The sequence below is a fragment of the Meriones unguiculatus genome, chromosome 10 (genome assembly GCF_030254825.1).
Source record: "Meriones unguiculatus strain TT.TT164.6M chromosome 10, Bangor_MerUng_6.1, whole genome shotgun sequence".
Taxonomy (NCBI): domain Eukaryota; kingdom Metazoa; phylum Chordata; class Mammalia; order Rodentia; family Muridae; genus Meriones; species Meriones unguiculatus.
Window position 1 is genome coordinate 10,541,617 of NC_083358.1, and position 20,089 is coordinate 10,561,705.

The window sequence follows — 20,089 nt, forward strand, 5'->3', positions numbered from 1 at the left end:
CTAGCTGCCCCCAAGAGAAACAGAACCCCCGTTCTCCATCCAGAAGCCGAGTTCCAGGACCCCAGCCAAGATCTAGGCCCCCGACAAACAGAGAACAACAAATTCATAGATCAGCTCTTGCTCAGCCATCATCAAAGAAGAAGCTTCCCCCTGCAGTAGATGAGAACAATTAACAGAGAACCATGGCTGGACAATGTGCAGAAGGTAAGAGACCTTGGAACACTCAATCCTAAATGGGATGTCATCCCTCCCTTCAGGGACCAGGAACCCTGTAAAAGAGGAGCTCAAAAGACTGTAAGAGCCAGTCGGGCTGGAGGACACCAAGGAAGCAAGGCCTTCTAAACACAACAGAACCAATGCACATATGAACTCACAGAGACCTTGGCAGCGTCCACAGGGCCTGCATGGGTCTGCACCAGATAGGGTCCTAGCTCTGAGCGACGTGGACCCAGCAGCCATCACCAATTGATAATCTCTCATAAATGAAAAAATAGTCTTCTTCAATGGAGTCTCACTGAAGATATAAGCCATTCTTTTAGAAGTGGAAGGGGGTCGGAGGAAAGGTAGATTTTGGCTTTTCGAGAAAGGGTTTCCCTATGTAGCCTGGGCTGTCCTGACTTTGTAGACCAGGCTGTCCTTGAACTCACAGACAGCCACGTGCTTCTGCCTCCCTGAGTGCCAGGATTAAAGGCATGTGCCACCACACCGAGCTACAAACCACTCTTAAAGATAAGCCCCAATGTCTTGCAGGCAGATGGCCAACACAAAATGAAATCAATGATATTGTTGAAGGTCCTTTGTCTCATATGGTTTTGACAGGGCATTTTTTTAACCTAATGTGTCTGTCCAGTTTTGTGTTTTTAGGGGATTCCTAAGTGTCTCATAAGACTAACATAAGACTAACATCTGCCTATACATGTGTATCACGTGCTTTTCTTTGGCTTTTTCTTTAGTTTTTTGTTTTGTCCTGTCCTGGTTTATTTTTGTTCTATTTTTACTTTGTTTTGTTTTGTTTTAAAACTATTCTTTAGATGCCTGTTTGTATTCCAACAAGAGATAGAAGGTGTATGGATTCTGACGGGAGGTAAGGGAGGGGAATCTCAGAGAAATTGGGAGAGGGGAAACTGTGATCAGAATATATTGTATATATTAAAAAAAGCAACACTTATTTTCAATAAAAGAAAGGAAAATGAAACAAAAAGTCTTGCTACATGGGTTAGTGCCTACTCATCCTGTTCTTTTGTATCGTTTAGTGTGGCCAAGATCTTCCTGCCACGTTTATGTGCTATGATTTGAATGCAAAATGACCCACATGTGGTCCCCAGCCGGAGGTGGGGAAGCTGTGGTGAACGAGAAAGTTTTTAGTCCTGGCCCACTTCCTATAGGGTCTCTGCTCCTGATTCCTGAGCAAGCAGCTGCCCAAACAGCACCACCATGCTTTTCCCACCAGAGTGGACTGTATGACCTCAAACTGCAAGCCAAACAAACTCCTCCCTTAAGATGCTTCTAGTCAAGACTTGGTCACGGTGAAACCAGGACTCTTCAAGATACTGACAAACAGTAGGACTAGAATGAAGGTCCCTCTAGGGCAGAGAGTTATAGTCACCACCATCTTTCCCCCACACAGACCAGGAAGACGTCCTTGAATGTTCTGAGACCCTTTGAAGCAATGACCCAAAGCCAACAGGTGGGAAACACACTCAGAAAGGATCAGCTCTTCTGGAAAAGCATCATCTGCCCAGGCTGCTGGTGACAGGTAACTGCTAGGAAACCCTGCAGACTGCACTGTCTGCTCCAGAATCCTACAGCACTCTTCAAGAAAAGATGCTGAGAGGGGAAAACAAAACAACCCGGAACCTTGACTGGTCCTGGGAGGGATTCAGCTCATTAGTCCAGAGCATTTCTCTTATATTCCCACCCCTGCCCAACTTGTCAGTGTCCTCTACTCACCAGGACTGGCCGCATCTCACAGAAAACCAGAAGGGAAGCCAGCTCGATGTCTTCGCTGTAGCCATTCTTCAGAGGGACCGATCTAAACCCTGCAGCAGAAACAGGAGGAAAAGAGCCAATAGCCGGTCATTAACATCAACTCTTGGCTTTCATGTGATAACCTGGAGTCGGCATGCCCATCGAGGGCCCAGAAGTCAGTGTGCTGTGCTAACGTCTACTGCCCAGATGCCCAAGTTCCCATCCTAAAGTCACAGAGAGGGACTAGCGTTCTTGACAAAAACATCCACGTAGGGCTATTAGTAAAGTTAAAAACGAAAACCAGATGACAGGATGTCTCAGTGGTTAAAGGGATCTCCTGCCATGCCTGACACCTGGATCCCACATGAACGAGAGAAACAACCCCCACACATGTACTTACAGATGCACAATTAATAAATGGAATTAGAGAAGGAAATACAAATCTACAGACTACCCCTTACTGAAATCACAGCAATTGATATTACCATGGTTTAAGTCCTTAAATGTTCACAAAGTCAAAAGAAAACAACGAGGAACCCTCAACCCACCGCCTCCCCTCCGGCCTTCACAAAGCCCAGGACCAGGCAATGGGCTTTATCTTCACTGGTCTTCTATCTTGCTATCCCTTGGCAGTCTATGAGTGTGTTGATCACCCTTTCTGGAACCCATTTCTTACTTACAATCAGGACCCGCGTGCGGCAGACCTTGAAATGTGTCTTTTTATTTAGGATTGACAAGGGGGGGAACTGGAGCTGATCCCCCGCCCCCAGTCCCATTAAAAAGCGTTTGCAGCAATCCATCTCAACAGCTGGCTGGTTGTCTTGTGTAAAAGAACCCACGGAAAACGTGAACTGCTTGCTCCCTAGCCTACAGCACACCACTGTGAATGGCCTTTCCTCTCTAAGCAGGTGTTTGTGTTTCTTTTCAAAAGCACCTAGCTGTGTGTGTATGTCTGTGTGTGTCTGTGTGTGTGTGTGTGTGTGTGTGTGTGTGTGTGTGTGTGTGTAAGTAAATGTACACTGGGGGGTACAGTGTAATATGTAGAAGAGAGAACAAGGAAAGCTAAATATTAGGTGATAAACAGGACTGGCTGCAGGTAATGAACACGGGTTATGAAAGACAATATAAAGCTAATGGTTTTTCTAGTTCTAATTCTGCCATTTGGATTTTTACCTTGGGTGGTGGAGAAGTACATAAAAACATATTCAATAGTGAAAAACGTAAAAACCAATGAGAAGCCCCAGAGCTTCATAATGGCTATTCTAACTATATAAGAGCTCACTGATATATAGAGACTTGAGGTCTGTTCAATTTCAGTGTGCAATGTTTATTTATTTGAATTTCTTATAGTAAGGTTTAGCTTTAAAACTAGAAAAGCACAGACTCAATGAACAGTCCATCTCAGCTTACACTTCACCTTTCATCTTCATCATCCACTCTGATTGCCCCTTTGTCCTGAGAGCTTTCCGTTTGCATGGTATCTACTGAGCCTCCAGGATAAGCAACACACAGGTGAGAGACGCCCCATTTCCTCACACCTTCCTCCATCCATGTGCTGGTTCATTTATCTTAGAGAATGTGTGCACTATCTGTTATCTGAACACCTTTTTAAAATTTACGTTTTGTGTGTGTGTGTGTGTGTGTGTGTGTGTGTGTGTGTGTGTATACCTGTGCAGAATTGAGTACAGTGTGTGGGAGCCAGTTCTCTCCCCCCATCACATGCACCCCAGGGATGGAACCCAGGATGCTGGGCTTGGCAACAGGCACCTTTCCCTGCTGAGCCACCCCACCAGCCCCAGCTCATCACATTTAAACGATATATTGACTCTCTCCTCTGCTGCTGCTGCTAACGATAAGGGAAAGGCCATTGCCATCCAACCTTGAGCCTCCCCTCCGTTTTTTTCTCCCTATTTTGGATTTAAAAAAAAAATACATTATTGTTTCTATATCAATGTATAGAACATTTGCATCCTGTGCTCTTCTTTTTAGAGCAAGCAAAAGGGTTTTATTGAGCTATAGAGTAGCAACTCTCTGTGGCAGAGAGGGAGTGGTGGAAACAAGGTGCCCTGTGCCCTGTGCCCTGTTTTACAGCCATAATTCTCCTACAAAGAAAGGCTTGGGTCTATTTTTCTGATATTTTACAATTTAATTTTTTTTTTCAAAACTAAAAGACCATGCTGAGAAACAATTACATACCTGTGACCTATATTCTATTGTGAATCCTTTACTGTATATCTTTATTTTTATTTATTTATTTTCGGGGGCAGAGGCATGCCACAGTATGGATGTGGAGGTCAGAGGACAATTTGTAGAAGTCATTTCTCTCCTTCCACCATGTGGGTCCCAGTGGTTGAACTCGTCATCAGACTTGGTGGCAAGAAACTTTACTTAATTAGCCACTTTTCTGGCCCCCTTTCCTATATTTCATTATATATATATATATATATATATATATATATATATATATATATAATTTTTTTTAATCTAAGCAAGATGAATACACCAATATGTCAACATGCATCTTACTAACCAGGACTCAGTATTAGTTTGGTCTTTGATTAAAAAAAAAAATCAAATGCAGAAAATGTTCAAAATATTATTTTTGTTGTTTGTTTGTTTGTTTCAAGACAAGGTTTCTCTATATAACGCTTTGGCTGCCCAGGAACTCACTATGTAGATCAAGATGTCCTCGAACTTGGAGATCTGCCTGTTTGTTTTCCAAGTGCTGGGATTAAAGGCATGTACCACTACTGCCCAGCTCAAACATATTGTTAAATTGCTCAATTCTCCATCTTTTTTACTGAACTTCCTGTGAATGTCTTAGTTAGCTGACTTTGATATCTTATACTCTTGTGACACAGAATTCCTAATTGTGCATTTTAAATGGGTCTGTGAGTTTATAGGTATATGATAGTTGGAGTGGGTATAAAACTCTCAAACCACAATTCCCCCCTGTAGTATTTGGAGGACATTCTGAGCTCATTAAATAGTACTGTACTGAAATTGTCTGACTTATTTCCACCTGATGGATGATGAGAGTTTTGGTGGTGCTTAGATTGTTGGCTGTTCTGGTTTATGTCTAGGTTGAAAATCACAGGATGTCTGAAGTCTGGCCCAATAGTGATCCAGCTTAATGGAATTTGTAACTCCTGCTAAGATGCAGGTACAGGTGCAGATTCTGGAACCCTAATCCCTTGTGAATCCAGTTAAGACACAGATTCTGTGCACCTCATGGGCTGACCTGGGGACAGTTTGGTATGAATGGATTAGGAGACTAAATAGGACCCCGGCTGTTCCGGGATGACCCAGGACATTTCCAGGTAGCAGTGGACTCCAGACACAGGGCAGGACTGACTGACAGTGTGTGGCTCTCGATATGGGGAGCATGGGCTCTGCCCTTGGTTACCCATACTTCTTCTTACTGCTTAACTCTGGGAAGCCCTCATGTGGACTAGAACCAAGCTATTTCTCAGTTTCACCAACCATGAAAATTGTATTATTTTTAGTATTTTTTATTTCACATGGAGAATGGAAGTGAAGAAAGGTCAATATTGGTGGCCCTTAAGTACCCACTTGAAATAAGAGGACCCTCAAGAATAGTCTACAGAGACAGAAAAGCAAGGGGTAAGTCCCAGCTTGTGACCTTGAATGAGTTAATTCACGTCTCTAGACCCCAATGTGCTCAGATTTTTTAAGTAAAAATGAGTTTTAAAAAGAGAGAGAGAAAGAAAAGAAAAGCCTCACAGGATTACTGTAAGGATTAAAGAAAAGGAAATTAAGGAAGCTGAGGTGTGGCCTCCCTCCTGAGCTGGGCCCAGCCAGTTTGAAAGCTTAAGTGCAGCCATCCTAACAATGGGCAAAGTTTATTTTCGAGTTTAGAAGGCCCTGGAAGCCATCTGCACAAAAGGACTATTCATTTTATTTCCTGCCTCTCATGAATATAGATGTGCCAGGGGCCTGCCAGGAGTGGGGAGAGTGTCCCTGCTGTGATTATCTCCTAGCTAGAATGGAGTGGTGGCTCTCCCATTATTAATCCACCTCGATGTTTCCTTACTTAACTTTATTTTATTTTTACAATCTCCAAGCTAAGCCATCTTAAGAGACCTGATTCCCTTCCAATAGGAAAGGCATTGCACTGTGAACTCTAGATGCAAGGGTCACCCTCCTCATCTTTCAGAGGATGATAGGGTCAGGGGAGGAGCAAGATGGTCCAGGAACCAGTTGGCACTGGTTCCTTAATGTCATTGAGGGCATTAAGACAAGGACTGTGAAAATTCATCATTTCTGAACCCTGGTCTGAAAAAGCACATAGCAAATCAGAGCCCGACAGGTCAAGTGCCGGCTTTAAAGTCACCTGTAGTGCATGTCAATCATCAAGGACTCCTTGTTATTGTCGTAATGTACTCAAATGTCATTTCTAAACTGTGAAACAGAAATCTGAAGCTTTAAACATTTGCCCAGATTCTCAGTCTGGTGTTTGGGTCCTCAGCAGTAAGACAGGCAACTGTGGACCAGCCTCCTTTGCCTCAACACTGTCTAGATCCTCCCAGGGAGCTGGCCATGATACAGACTGATCTTGGAGCTCCACCTTGGGCTGACTTGGAGCAGCCCATGGTGGACCCAGAAATCAGCATTTTCAGGTAGGAGCCCCTAACTCATCCGCTACTTGGAAATGTGGCTAGTAAGGAGTAGGAGAAAATGGCTGGCAGAGCTGAGAGACTTCATGAGAAAAGAGGTGACATGGTCCAAGTTTTCAAAAGACCCAGTTCAGCGATGAATAGAGCCCAGGCTTCCAAACATCAAAAGACAGTCATTTGATACAAATGACAAAAAATGATAGTAATTTTTTTTCTCTTGAAAAATGACTGCTCTGGGAAACAAGGGAACAGTGAACTCCTGGGGAATCGAGAAGGATCTCGGTGTCTGTCTCATGAGCAATGCTGTGGATAAGGAAGGAAGAAAATCACCACATAGCTGGCCTGCATGTTAGGTCACATGTGAAATCCAGGAAGAAAGGTCATGAGAGAAAGGTCATGCCTCGTAAGGATGACCATCTTCAGGTTTGGGAAGACACTGTCTTAGCCGCGCTGGAAAATTTCAATACAGCAGGGATTTTGTTGTTTTTTTTCTTTTTCACATTTTTATTGTTCGAGAATTTTACTTATGTATCTAGGTGATTAAAACCACCCCCTAGTTCTCTGCCACCACTTTCTCCTCCCAACTTCATGTGTTCTTCTTTTAAACCCATTAAACACACTTAATGCATTAGGTGTGCAACCATCTACTGGAGCTGAGTAATCCCTGAGGAAGATGCAACTCTCCCTCTCCCAGCAGCCATCAGCTGCTAACAGCCCCTCATGGAGGAAGTGGGAGGGACTTCACGCACCCTTCCCCCACCTGTGCTGTGATTGGGGCTGGCTTGACCTTGTACTGGTCATGTACACTGTGTGTAGCTGCAAACATCTGGATCTCTTGTAATCTTTCTGTTCACTCTTCCTCAATGATCCCTGACCCCTTGGGGAAGGGGAGTTATAATATCCTATGCAGAACTAAGCCCTCCACACTCTCTTTTTCTCTGCATTTACTACCATCCACTGCGAAAAGAAAAGCTTCTCTGATGAGGGCTGAAAGATGCCCACATTTATAGGTTCTCATGTGACCTGCTTTGATTTAATGACAAGTAAACACAGGCCTTTTTTGGGGGGGGGGTTGCATTGTGTTCAGCATAAAAAGAAATCTAAGAAGCAAGTCAACCTCCAAATCCAGTACAAGTTAGTTCGGAATGCTTAGGAGAATCGGACCCTGTGGATGCTCCAGGCCTCCTCCTTACGGTCAGGAACACGAATGACATAAGAAAGAACAAACTTCCCCATCCGCTGATGAAGACAAACGGCCTGAGGCATCTCGAAGTGAAAGCAAACAGCTCCAGGTTGAGGATGGACTAACACTGATGTTTTGCATAAAGGTTGAAGCCGAAAAGACTCGGCCTTTCTCCACTTTTTCCCCAATCCTGTGCTTAACGCCCTGAGTGGCTTTGTTGTGGCTTAATCTAAACCAGGAGAGATGTCTGTATGTTCCAGCAGCACAGACCAAAGAACCTGGCCCCCCCAAACTGAGCATCTTTGATAACGCTCCATACCTGATTTGATGCCTTTGATGGGGTACGTGGCGTGAGCCAGGAAGTTGGGGTCACTGAACATATCTTCCTCATAGACCACAAAGCGCAGGAATGCGAGGTTTGGGTCATAAATTTCAAACGTCACCTTCTCCTGAGTTGGAGCCCAGACAGGGCTGAGGCCATTGTCATCTAGGAAGAGATCAAAACTGGTTATCGATGCTTGTGCCCTGTCTTCTCAGGGTAAGGCAGTCTCTGCAGCCTCAGCTTCGAATCCCTCCATGAACCCAGGTCTAAGAAGACCTGGAGTTATCTTTTGTTATTTCATTCCCAGCAAACAATCCCGCTGCAGGCCAGCTTTCCATGAGCAGAGGAACATGCTGCTACCTCACCTGTCTCACCCCCTGGGTTAGGAGAAGGGAGGGGGGCAGGATGTAAAGTGAACTCAGAGGCAGAGTACCAAGAAAAGAGGTGAGCAGAGCACCTGTGAGCCGTACCCCTTGGAGGAGGAAAGAGAGCCAGGCATCTCTCAATCATTTTGGGAGTTCTGTGGAGGACCAGCCTTGTAAGCCAAAACTCACAGCAAGCCTGCCACCCTACAGAAAGGCCAGTCTAACTGGTCTGCACCTGAGTTGTTCCCTGGACATGTCAGGTGGCTCTGTTTCCTCAACTGCAGGCTAAAGCAGGGAAAGGAAACTGTGCAACAAAAGTATATAATAAAATCTCCAAGGAAGAATAACACACTTAGGACTCTGTTCCCTTAAAAAGAAGGACCAGCCGGGCTGGGGAAATGCTTCAGTCAGGTGCCTACTGGAAGCAGGATGGCCTGAGTTCAGACCCCAGCGTCCATTTAAAAGTCAAGCACATGTCTGTAAGCCAGGTGGAGAGGCTGGAAGACACTGGAGCGCACTGGCCAGCCAGAGTAGCTGAACTGATGAGCTCCGGGTTCACAGAGAGATACGGTCTCAAGAACTAAGATGGAGGGTGATTGAGGAAGATACCGGATGTGGATCTCTGGCCTCGGAGAGCACCTGGGCGCACGCACACAAACAGGAAGAGCCAGCTACTTACTCACAACCGTTGTCTTGAACTTGTTGCTGTCATGCTCAGCCCCGCAGATTTCCACCTCCACAAAAGGACAGGCAATACTCCGCCCTAGTTTGGGGAGGTGGCGTGCACCCAGAACCTGGAACACGGAGGGCATGGATTGGAATTCCTCTCGATTTGCCCCAGGAGGGCTGAGTTTGACCCACGCAGTAGTGCTTTGTGGACTTTTCAGGATTCTAGAGTCAGACTGTACAAGTTCAAAGCTACCCTTATACAGTGGAAAAGTCACCACCGCTCTGGGGGCCATGGATGTTGACCCATCCACCATCACTGCTTGATGATAGGGCGCAGCGCCACGTGATTCAGCAGGAGAGTCTCCGCCGAGCACAGGTACAGGGGATCTTGACACTGGATTTCTCGGGCAGCGGACAGTGGGGTAGTCCGCTCATAACTGACCCTTATGTGCCAAAGACCTTGCAAAGGCTTCACTTTCTACTCTTCTAAAATGAGGTCTCATTTATCCTAAACTGGTTTCAAACTAGTTTTGTTGACAAGGCTGGCCTTACCCTCGTGGCAATCCTCCTGCCTCTGTCTTGCTGGTACTCCTAGAGCTTCATGCACATTGGACAACCACCCCAAAAACTAAGCTACATTCCACCCATCTCGCCCTAACTTCCTCCCTATCTTCCTAAAACTCTTTGTCATATCTTCCTAATATGACAAGGATTGGGTGAACTTAAGAAAGCTCACGCCAGGCGGTAGCGGCACACCCCTTTAATTCCAGCACAAAGGCAGAGGTAGGCAGATCTCTGAGTTCAAAGCCAGCCTGGTCTACAGAGGAAGTTCCAGGACAGGGCTGAACAGAAAAACCCTGTCTCAAAAAAATAAATAAATAAAAAGGAAGGGAGGGAGGAAGGGAAGAAGGGAAGGAGGCTCTGGCCTCTCTAAGGCAAAGGGGAAATGAACTCTTCTCTCTGCCAAAGGCTCACCTCACAGGAAGTGAATACCTCAGACCCAGACAAAAGCAAGCAACAGTTTCAGCCCAGGATGATCCTGAGATGAACCATATGAGCCTCAAGTGCTGTCAGGATGAGACCCATCCACCGCCTGCCTGCCTGCCCGCCTGCCTGCCTGCCCGCCTGCCCGCCTGCCCACCGCCTGCCCACCGCCCGCCCGCCTGCCTGCCTGCTCTACCTTGACCGTGAGTGTCATGAGGATCTTCCTCTGGGACTCTGGTGGCATCGGGTCATACTTCTCAGACCGCATGCTCTCGGGCTGCAGGACGTAGCCCGTCCTCCCGTTGAGTGAAAACAACGCGTGGTTCATCTGCATGTACTTGTCTGAAAGGAGAGCAGAGGCCTGCTATAGGGCAGCCAGGGAGCACCAGCTCCACGCACTCGTGGGTACAGCTGGGCACAGGACCTTCCTGCGATGATTTGGGGTAACTGTTCAAAACTGACATCTGGATCCGAGGAAATATGGGGAGCATTAAGAAAGAACCCCATATCAGGAAACTATCTCGCATCATGTTTGGAAGGGTATAATGTAAGCCTTAATATATTAAAATCCAAAAATTAGATTCCACATGGAAATGGGGTGCAGATCAGGGGTAGAACGCTTGCTTGGCACACGCAGGCCGAAATTCCATCCCTGGCACTCAGAAAACACTGCAAGGTAAATCATTATAGTTCAAGGGTAGAGTGGCTTAGCAAGCAGATAAAAGGCGCTGGTGGAGCAAGCCTGATGACCTGAGCGCCGTCTCCAGAACTACATAAAGATGGAAGGAGACTTGTCCTCTGACCGCCACGTTTGCTGTGGCCTCCATGCCCTGTCCTCTGACCTTCAGCTGTGTGCCATGGCATATGTGCCCACTACATGCACGATAGTAAGTTTGTTTTAAAATTCAGTCATCCCGTCGTCCCCCGAGGCCAGGCAAGACAGCCGGGGGAAAGGGATAAAAAAGCAAGCAATAGGTCCATGTTAGAAACCACCCCTCCCCCACTCACCAGGCGCCCTCATAGGAAGACCGAGCCACCCATATGCTCCGGGGACCTAGGTCCAGATTATGCGTGATCCTTCATTGATGTCTCAGTCTCTGTAAGCCCTCATGGGACTAGGTTAGCTGTCCCTGTCGCTCAGTCCTATTGTGACTTGATATGCTAGGAGGGTTGATACAGGGGAGGGGGCTCCCCTTTTCTAGGAGAAAGGGACAGAAGATGGAGGAAGAAGGGAAAGTGGGGGGACTGGGAGGAGAGGAAGGAGGAAGCACCCTTGGGATGTAAAACAAATAAACTGAAAAAAATAAAATAGAAGTTCAAATAGCAGGCAGATATTCAGAGGCGTAAATAAGAAGCCAGCTTTGTAGGGCAGGAGGACTAACCGCTTCACAGGGAAACTGATGCACACATCCCTCTAGCTAGGGCTAATGTTTTACTCAAAGAGCTATGCCTTGACCAGAAACTGTAACTACAACAACGTCCGTTTTCAAACCTGATGGGCAAAGAGCTTCACAAGACCACAGTGGTGAGGTTACACCAGTGGAGAGTGTCCATGCTTCCACCCAGTCCAGAGGTGGAGCTTCGGCAAGTGCTCAAGAGAGGGGTGCTCAGTGGTCCAGGGCGGTCTATCAAAACACAAGCTTCCTGGGAAGCTTCCAGGAGTCAGAGCTGTCTGCCCTGCAGCTGTGCGCCTGCGCCTGGGAACAAGGGCCATGGAAGGACCCGGGAGGCAGTGGCATCGGTGGTAGACGGGAATGGGACTTGACCTACCAAGTCCGAGAGCTGGCTTGGAGCAGTCATTAAATAAGTATCAGCTCCCTTTGGTGGGGGAATCCACGGGATTCTGCAAGAGAATCCATGGGATCCAAAGTGCAAGTCTAAAGTTTGTGTGCGTGAGTTTTCCCTGCTATTTAAGTTTCCAGAGAGAGAGAGTGAGCATGAAGCCCTCAGACAGAAAGCACCACACAGAAAGGAAGGGGTAAGGCAGCCACCGAAGGCCTGGATCCAGCCACACCTCTCCTAGGCTTCCTAGTTAAATAAGCTATTACGCTTCCTTCCTAAGCCAGAATGATAACACTTCCATCCCTGTCCCTCTGTCAGGCCACTCAGCTCAGGGGCTTTGCACTAACCAGCAATCAAGTTCAGCCTTGACGGACAGCCCAGTCATTCATTCAGAAACTCCACCATGCTACCAGCCACCTGGCTGACTGCCAGCTATGACTGGACCCCACGGCCCGGCCTGGGCAGGCCAGCTACTGTAGTCCTTTACCTGCAGTTTGGAAGTTGAGCGCCACCATCTGGGAGCCACACAGCCACAGGCGGAAGGGGTCGTAGTTTGAGGAGTCGACCCTCTGTCCCTTCGGGTAGACACGTGTCAGGCCCTTCTGGTTGTACCTCAGTAGCTCAAGGGGCTTCTGCCTGACAATGCTGTCTGCCTTTGTCTCCACAAAGGAGCGGATTTCCCTGAAGTCAGGGTTCTCTGTGGGAAGGATGCGGTGGTTTGAATAAGTGCGGCCTCCATAGGCTCATAGATTTGAATGCTCTGTGACCAGGGAGTGGCATGATTCAAAGGTATGGCCTTGATGGAGGAAGTGTGTCACTTGGGGACTTTGAGATTTCAAGAGCCCAAGCCTGGTCCAGTAGCTCTCTCCCTCTCCCTCTCCCTCTCCCTCTCCCTCTCCCTCTCCCTCTCCCTCTCCCTCTCCCTCTCCCTCTCCCTCTCCCTCTCCCTCTCCCTTTCCCTCTCCCTCTCTTCCTCTTGACTGAGGATCCAGATGTAGAACTCTCAGCTACCTCTCCAGCACCGTGTCTGCCCACATGCTGCCATGCTTCCCACCATGATGACAGTGGACTAAACCTCTGACCCCAAAAGCAAGTCCCCAGTTCTATCCTTTCCTCTATGCGAGTTGCCATGGTTATGGTGTCTCTTCACAGCAAGAAGACATTGACTAAGACAGAAAAGAGGATCAATATTACTTCTGGGCACAATGGCAGAGGGCCCAGGTGACAAAAAGAAACCAGACGTCTTATGAAAAGCCATTGAAGGGATAGGGAGGCGGCCCTCTCAGTAACGTGCCAACTATGTAAGTAGGAGGACCTGAGTTTGAGCCCACAAGTTATAGGGAAAAGCCAGGCATGGCAGTGTGCACTTTTTTTTAAAAGTCAGGGTTTCTCTGTGTAGCCTTAGCTGTACTGGACTCCCTTTGTAGACCAGGCTGGCCTGGAATTCACAGAGATCCTCCTGCCTCTGCCTTCCTCGAGTACTGGGATTAAAGGAGCGTGCCACCACGCCCACCTGACAGTGTGCACTTGCAACCCCAGCCTGCAGAGCTTGCAAGAGGAGGCTCCTCAGAGCTTGCTGGCTAGCCAGCCTTGCCTGCCGGCTGAGTCCAGGCCCAGCAACAGAGCCCATCTCAAAATAAACACGTCGGACAGCTGAGAAATGACAGCCAAGATTGGCCTCTAGCCTCCACACACAAACAACTACACCTACACCAGCACCCACCACGTGGGTAGTTTTCATTGTCACCGTGACACAACTTCAAACCACCGAGGCAGAGAACCTCAGTGAGGAGCTGCCTAGGTCAGGTTAGCCTGTCGGCACGACTGTGGGGGAAGTAACTATCACACACACACACACACACACACACAGAGAGAGAGAGAGAGAGAGAGAGAGAGAGAAGTCTAAGGGCTGCAACAATCCACCTTAATCGGTATCACTTGTCCTTGGCAGTATCCGGCACTACAAAGAGGGTTTTAGACAGCCAAAAGGGAGCCGATTTCCCCCATAGCCTTTCCTTCTCCGCATGCTATAATCGCATGTTTTGTGTAGAACAGCCGACATCTCAGCTATGGGGATACCGAAAGGACTTCATCCTGGACCTTCAGGAAGTGGAGTGAACACTCCCTGTGTTCTGCCGACTGTGTCAGACTCACAGCAGACACTGGAGCTCGCTGGAAAGGGTCCCAGGAGACGTACCCAAATGGTCCTTGGTTTTGCTAGTCGGCTTGCAGTACACAACCAAGTCGGACAGCTCAATGGCGATGGACTGGTTCCTCTCCCAGTACTTCATGTTGTTCTCCTGCGGGGAGGAAGGCCAACTCGTGAGCCAGCGTCTGCACCACACCACACTCCGGACCACCTGGCCAGCTCTCCCATCCCCAGCCCTCACCCCTGAGCACCCAGGGTTGGGTGTCTCCCTGTCCTGAAGACAATCCCCCCTTTCTCTATCCTCTGAAGATTCCCAGCCATGCTGTGCCCATCTACGGCTTAGCGGCTAGAACAGCCCTGCCACCGCTCTCAAAAGTTACGTAGGCATGGGCTGGTGAGATGGCCCAGTGGTTAATACAGTTCAGTCTGCTACCATGAGGACCAGAGTTCAGATCCCGAAACCCACATAATAAGCCAGGTGTGGTCTTTCACAGCTGCAACACCAAAACGGTTGTGGGAAAGAGTCAGGAGGATAGCGCACACGCGCACACACACACAAACACACACACACTCACACGCACACACACACACACAGGCACATAGATAAGAAAATAAATGGTAAATGGGTAGCTACAAGCAGAGGAAAAAATGGCTTTAACTCTAGAACTTGGTTGGCTGAGGCAGAAGAAGTTGGAAACTCAAGGTCAATCTGAAATAGCTAGAGACCCTGGGGCAGAAGAGGGAACTTTGGTCATCCCATTATGCCCTCTGTCTCCTGTCTTATCCCCTCCCCCAAAGCCACAGGACTTGGTATTCCAAACCTCTGCAGACCTCACAGACCTCCTTCCCCTACACATTTGAGATATATGGAGCCTCCCCCTTGCCTCCAGCTCATCCAGCACAGCTCAGTGCAGAGAGCTGTCTCCTCGGGACCCAGGCCACACACGTGGACTAGGGGAGCGAGGGGTCTCCTCCACACACCTACTGCACAGCTCTATTAGGTAAGGGTTAGCTTCTTGTTTTTCTGCACAGAGCTACCCTCTCACCCAGCTTCAGACTCAGCAGCCTTTTTATGGCCAAAGCAGCACCTGATGGAGCCTTTTTTACAAGAGTTATCAGGGTCTGGGAGGTCACTGGCTCCAGCACCCTACGCTAAGTGCTTTAAGGATACTGTCTAGGTTGATCCAGACCTCCCAAGAGACAGAGTCACCTTCAGCTCTGAGCTCCACAGCCAGACAATGTCAAGACCCGATTTGTAAGCTGCTGGCCTGCCCCAAAATCCCTGTTCTTACCCTGCCTGTCCTCGGTGGCTACCAGATTACAGATGAGGCCACTCAAATGCCTCCTGTGTCCAGGGTCCCTTTGAAGCCCAGCAATGTCCAGGGTCCCTCTGAAGCACAGCTCAGAACCTGTGCCTGGCCAGAGCAGAGCAGCATGGGCTGGGAAGGGCAGTCACCCCGGTCCCCAGCTTGCTTAGGCCCACCTTGGTGTCAATCTTCCAAGTGATCTCTCTGATGCTCTGAAACCACTCAAAGAGCTCCTCCACGCGGTCGGTGGCAAACTCCACGGGAGGATCCCCTGGCTTCTTAGGCTCCAGGATGAAGACGAACGCTTTCTGGTTTTTCCCCTGGGGGGCCTTCACTGTGGACAGAGGGGGAGGGAAGTCCTGGTGGGCCCAGTAGATGGCCACAGGGACCACACATCACCCTGTCCCCTTCTCTGGTGACCCCACCCAAACTGCCATGGCCACAGTGACAGTCCGTGCTGACGGGGCTGCCAGCCCTCTCGCAGATAGAGCCTCAAGTTACAGCTGAAGGTGTGCACTGGGCCGAGTTGTGTCCTCCAAAAAGACATGTCAAGCTCTTGTCCCTGTGGATCAACCTTATTTAGAAATGGAATTTTTGTAGGTGTACCAACTATCTCAAGACGTGCTGGACCTAGGATAAACCTTAAATCCAAGGAACAGCGTCCCTAGAAGAGAAGGGCGACTGGGAGTGGAGACCCAGACACAGGAAGCAGCCACGTGAGCGTGGAGGGAGGTCGAGAACGGTGTGGCCATCAGCTGGGGTACACCAAAGCCGGCTGGCAGCTGGCAAGTAAAGAAGGTAATTGTAGAGAGGAGAATTAAGGTTATCCTGATCTGCCCAGTATTGGTAGCCGCACTTTCTGATGTCTGAGGTGACGTCCCTGGCAGATGACTATACTGTGTGATTTTTTTAGCCTTTAGCAAACCTCATGGGGACACCGGGGCCTGTTACACTCATTTCACAGGAGACAGAACCAAGGCTTGAGGAGACGAGAGCATTTGGAAAGTCACTCTGGTGGAGCTGAAGGGCAGACCCAGCCTGATGACAAGTCCCTATTGCTGAGTGACACTCTGGTGTCCTCTAACAGAACAACGCAGGGGAGGGGGAGGGGCCAGCACAGAGTATCAGCTGTGAAGGTGAGAATTGAGTCTGCCAGTCCTGGCACATCTGGGAATTGCCAGCGACTTGCCCATTTTCTCATCCACTTCCCCTACTGGAGTCACAGGATGGGAAAAGGGAGAAGAAAATAAGGACAGAAAGAGAGTCCTAGCCGTACAGGGGAGGAGGAATCTGGAACTGTTCTCATGGAGATGTGAGGGGACCATGCTTGGGCCTCCACAGGAAAGAGGGGACCCAGCTTGAGAATTAGTGGGCCACCAAGAAGGGAGCTTGGGCTTTGCGCTTGGACCTGCAGCATAGAGCTGCAGCAGGAAGCTGTATCCGTGGACGCTGCGATGCACCCACAGAGCTGTGCGCCAACTGTGACTTCTCCCACACAGAACACACTGTCCCACCCCAGGCAGCGCACAGGCTGACGAGGGCAGGACAGGCTTCCTGCAGGAGCTGAGGTCCAGTGAGGAGAGGCAGGCCAGCACCCTGAGGAGCTTAGCCGGCTGAGTGAGGCTCTTCTCCCCCCCCCCCGCCCCATGCTCCCCGACAGCCTGTGGAGCAAACAGCTCAGCTCTCTGAGAAGCAGATGTTGACAGGACGACAAGCTACCTAAGTCACTGGTGCTTCTGAGGGGACAGTCCTGCATTGGGAGATGGCAGCAGCAAGCTCCTGCAGCAGGGACACCCTTCAGTCCCCGGGCGTCCAGCCTCAGCCAGCACCTCACCCGAGTCTGGGTGGTAGAACACTAGTACCATCCCCCTCCTCACTTGGGCTAGTCTAAAGTCAGGCTCGGCAGGGCGGGGTGAGTGGATCTGGCCTTGAGTCAGGCTGAGAAAACAAGTACGTACCAACATTGTAGGTGTTAAGGTCCAAGATGCCTCTGCAAAGAGGCCCCAGGGGGTTGTCTTCAATGATCTGAGAAGAAACAAGACCCAATTCTCAGTGGTCATAAACGGAACAACGAAACGACAACCAGTTTCTAGAACATGCTGTTCAGCACCACTGACACCGTGGAGCTGCTTAAAATGCATTTTCCTTACAGCGCCCACAGGGAGGGTGCCGAGGCACAGAGATGATGGAGTCCCAGCAGCACGCAGGCGCCCACAGTCCCTGCATCACTCTCTGGTCCTCGAAGACACGTCTTGTGAGATCTAGAACCCATTTCCAACCCCATCGCAGAGCCCTCTCTGATAGGTGTACGAAACGAGCCCACTTGGCCTGCTACTCCCGAAGCTCAAGAGCCTTCTGTGGCTCCCCAAGTCCTATGGAAAGCAACAGCTGTGGTCTACCATCTGGTTGCTGAGGTCTTCCAAGCCCTGGCCGACATTCTCAGCCTTTACTCCCCATCGCACACTCGAACCATCCTGGGGTCCTGCTGAGGTGGGAAAGCAGCTGCCATCACTGTGCTGCCCTAGCCTTCTCCACCCAGCTCCTAATGATGCACAGATGAGTGAGGGGTCCTGCTCCAAGGGGTCCCAGCCCAAGCATCCTGGGTTCCAGCCACCATTCACTGCCTTCCAATCACCGCACCCCGGCTCAGGCTGTGCCTCCCTCTGCCCATCCCTTGGTAATGAACCCCCGCTTCACTTTTAAGACTCAAACATTACTTCCTCCAGGAAGCCCTCCCCAGTTGCCTTGACACCCAACCTTAGGAACTAAACACTGCTGGCTCTAAAGGAATGCAGGCCCACATCACAGATTCTCCCCTGGGGCAAGCCGATGAAGTCGTGGAGTCATTTCCTTCCACCAAGAGCACCTGATAAAAGATAGGCTAGGCACCAAAGCCTGGCATGCGAAATCACCAGAAGGCCCTGTCTCACCTTCCAGCAGGGCACCGTCCCTTCCTCATGCTGAGCACGTTCTGCATGTCTGGCTCTCCAAACTGAACGTGTTTCATTTGCACATTGCTTTGAGCAGAGGACAAATTCCCCGTCTGGCCACTTTCATTCCAGTGGGAATTCTCCTGTGCTTTCAAAGCCGCGGCCCAGAGCCGCCTGATTAAAACACAACCGGCTCATCACCAAGACTTTTCCCCACGGCAGCTTGGGGCCAGTCCCGACTTCTGCGTCACCCTGCCTGAGCCACTGCCTAGCTCCACAGAGACCCCCACCAAGTACGTGTCAGAAGTCGCCCACTGCCCACCCCAAGATGACTCAGGGGCCTCCTCCAAAGCCTGGGCCGCAGGTAAAAAAGACAAACCTGCTTTTCCATCTCCTCGGCGTCGCCTGCTGAGATATCCTCAACGTAGTTGGACGGAAAGTACTGCTGGATCCGGGTCCCGTAGTCCCCTTTCCACCTGTGGAGAGCCATGGACACCGAAGGCTTAGCTAGCTCAGGTCTGAGTGCTCACGTGACCAGAGGGGGCTGTCGTGATCTGTGACAACACTCCCAAGTGGGTAGATGCCTTTTGAAGACACTTGTGGTCAGATGAATGAGAACTCATCCCCTCCCATCCCCCCACACCCCGTGTCTGGATGCTGTTGCTGGCAGCACTATGCAAACTCCACGATTTCGGAGGCTTGAAGGAGGCCATGTGGAAAGGCTGTGACTCCAGACACAAGAGTGTGTGGAGGAAGTTCTGGGGCCGAGTGGCCTGCAATGAAATCTTAGCTCCTCGGTATCCATCCCAAGCAGCCAGAGCACCAGCTACAGGGGATCTTCTGCCCTCTTCTGGCCTCTGTGGGCACTGCATCCTCAGGCACATAACCACACACAGACACATATATTTACTCATCATTTAGAAGCAACAAAAACAAATACTTAAAAAAAAAAAATTCCAGCTCATTCAGTGACTACATTGGTGCAGGCTCCCCATCTGTAAAATGGGGTGTAGAACTATCTAGGTCACTGCACCTGGCACACAGCAGTGGTGGAACAGTGCTCATCCTTGAGCTGGGCGTGCTGCTCGGTACAGGACGCTTGCTTAGAATCTGCCGGTGAGAGGCTGGGGGTGGGTCTGCACTGCCGAGCACTGGCCCCGGATTCCACACCCAGCACTGCATAATCCACCCCTGGACGTGCCGTGACCTTGCCACAATGGGCACCTCCACACTCCTCCCAAGTCCATCCCTGATCGCAGAGCCTCCTGCTTTCAAGCAGGCCACGCACTGGACCACTTTGTGCAGCCAGAAGGCTCATTTCGAAAGTACCTCTAGCCACACCACAGAACAGCTCTCCAGATCCAACACGATCCAGCCTCCATAGCCTGGCATCACAGCCCAGCGGGGTCTGAGCCCAGGGACTCTCTATGACCCCAAACTGGCCTTTATTCCGGAGGGCCCGGCTGCCCCTGCTGCACTGCCTGGCTGCCTGGTCCCATGAGCAGGCTACCAACTTGTAAACCAGGCCCACTAACTACCTAAGACTTGACTCCACATCTTCTCCTCCAGGAAGCCTTTACAACTGCACCTCTGTGCTTCTCTGGCACCTGTGCTCGCCACTGTCTAAGCAGACATACCTTACCCCTAACCAAAACCCACACATCTGTCCTCCACACTCCACACGGCCTGAGACAGTTCTCATTGTAACCAGATTCAGACATTGCAGCAGCAGGAAGCACTTCATCTGCTTCTCTGGCCTGAACAAGCAGAGTAAGGGTATGTGGCAGCATCCA

General features: G+C 49.7%; 1 protein-coding gene across 2 annotated transcripts in view; it reads right to left on the bottom strand.

The window, feature by feature from the left end:
* Positions 1-20,089, bottom strand: part of Plcg2 (phospholipase C gamma 2) — a 126,419-nt gene that overhangs the window by 12,401 nt on the left and 93,929 nt on the right. For both annotated transcript variants that reach the window (XM_021640035.2, XM_021640034.2), the window contains exons 23-31: positions 18,676-18,772; positions 17,325-17,391; positions 15,543-15,700; positions 14,108-14,210; positions 12,398-12,607; positions 10,325-10,470; positions 9,155-9,269; positions 8,108-8,275; positions 1,951-2,039 (exon numbers count right to left, since the gene is read on the bottom strand). In XM_021640035.2, the coding sequence (XP_021495710.1) occupies positions 1,951-2,039; positions 8,108-8,275; positions 9,155-9,269; positions 10,325-10,470; positions 12,398-12,607; positions 14,108-14,210; positions 15,543-15,700; positions 17,325-17,391; positions 18,676-18,772 (1,153 nt within the window). The remainder of the gene's footprint in view (positions 1-1,950; positions 2,040-8,107; positions 8,276-9,154; positions 9,270-10,324; positions 10,471-12,397; positions 12,608-14,107; positions 14,211-15,542; positions 15,701-17,324; positions 17,392-18,675; positions 18,773-20,089) is intronic.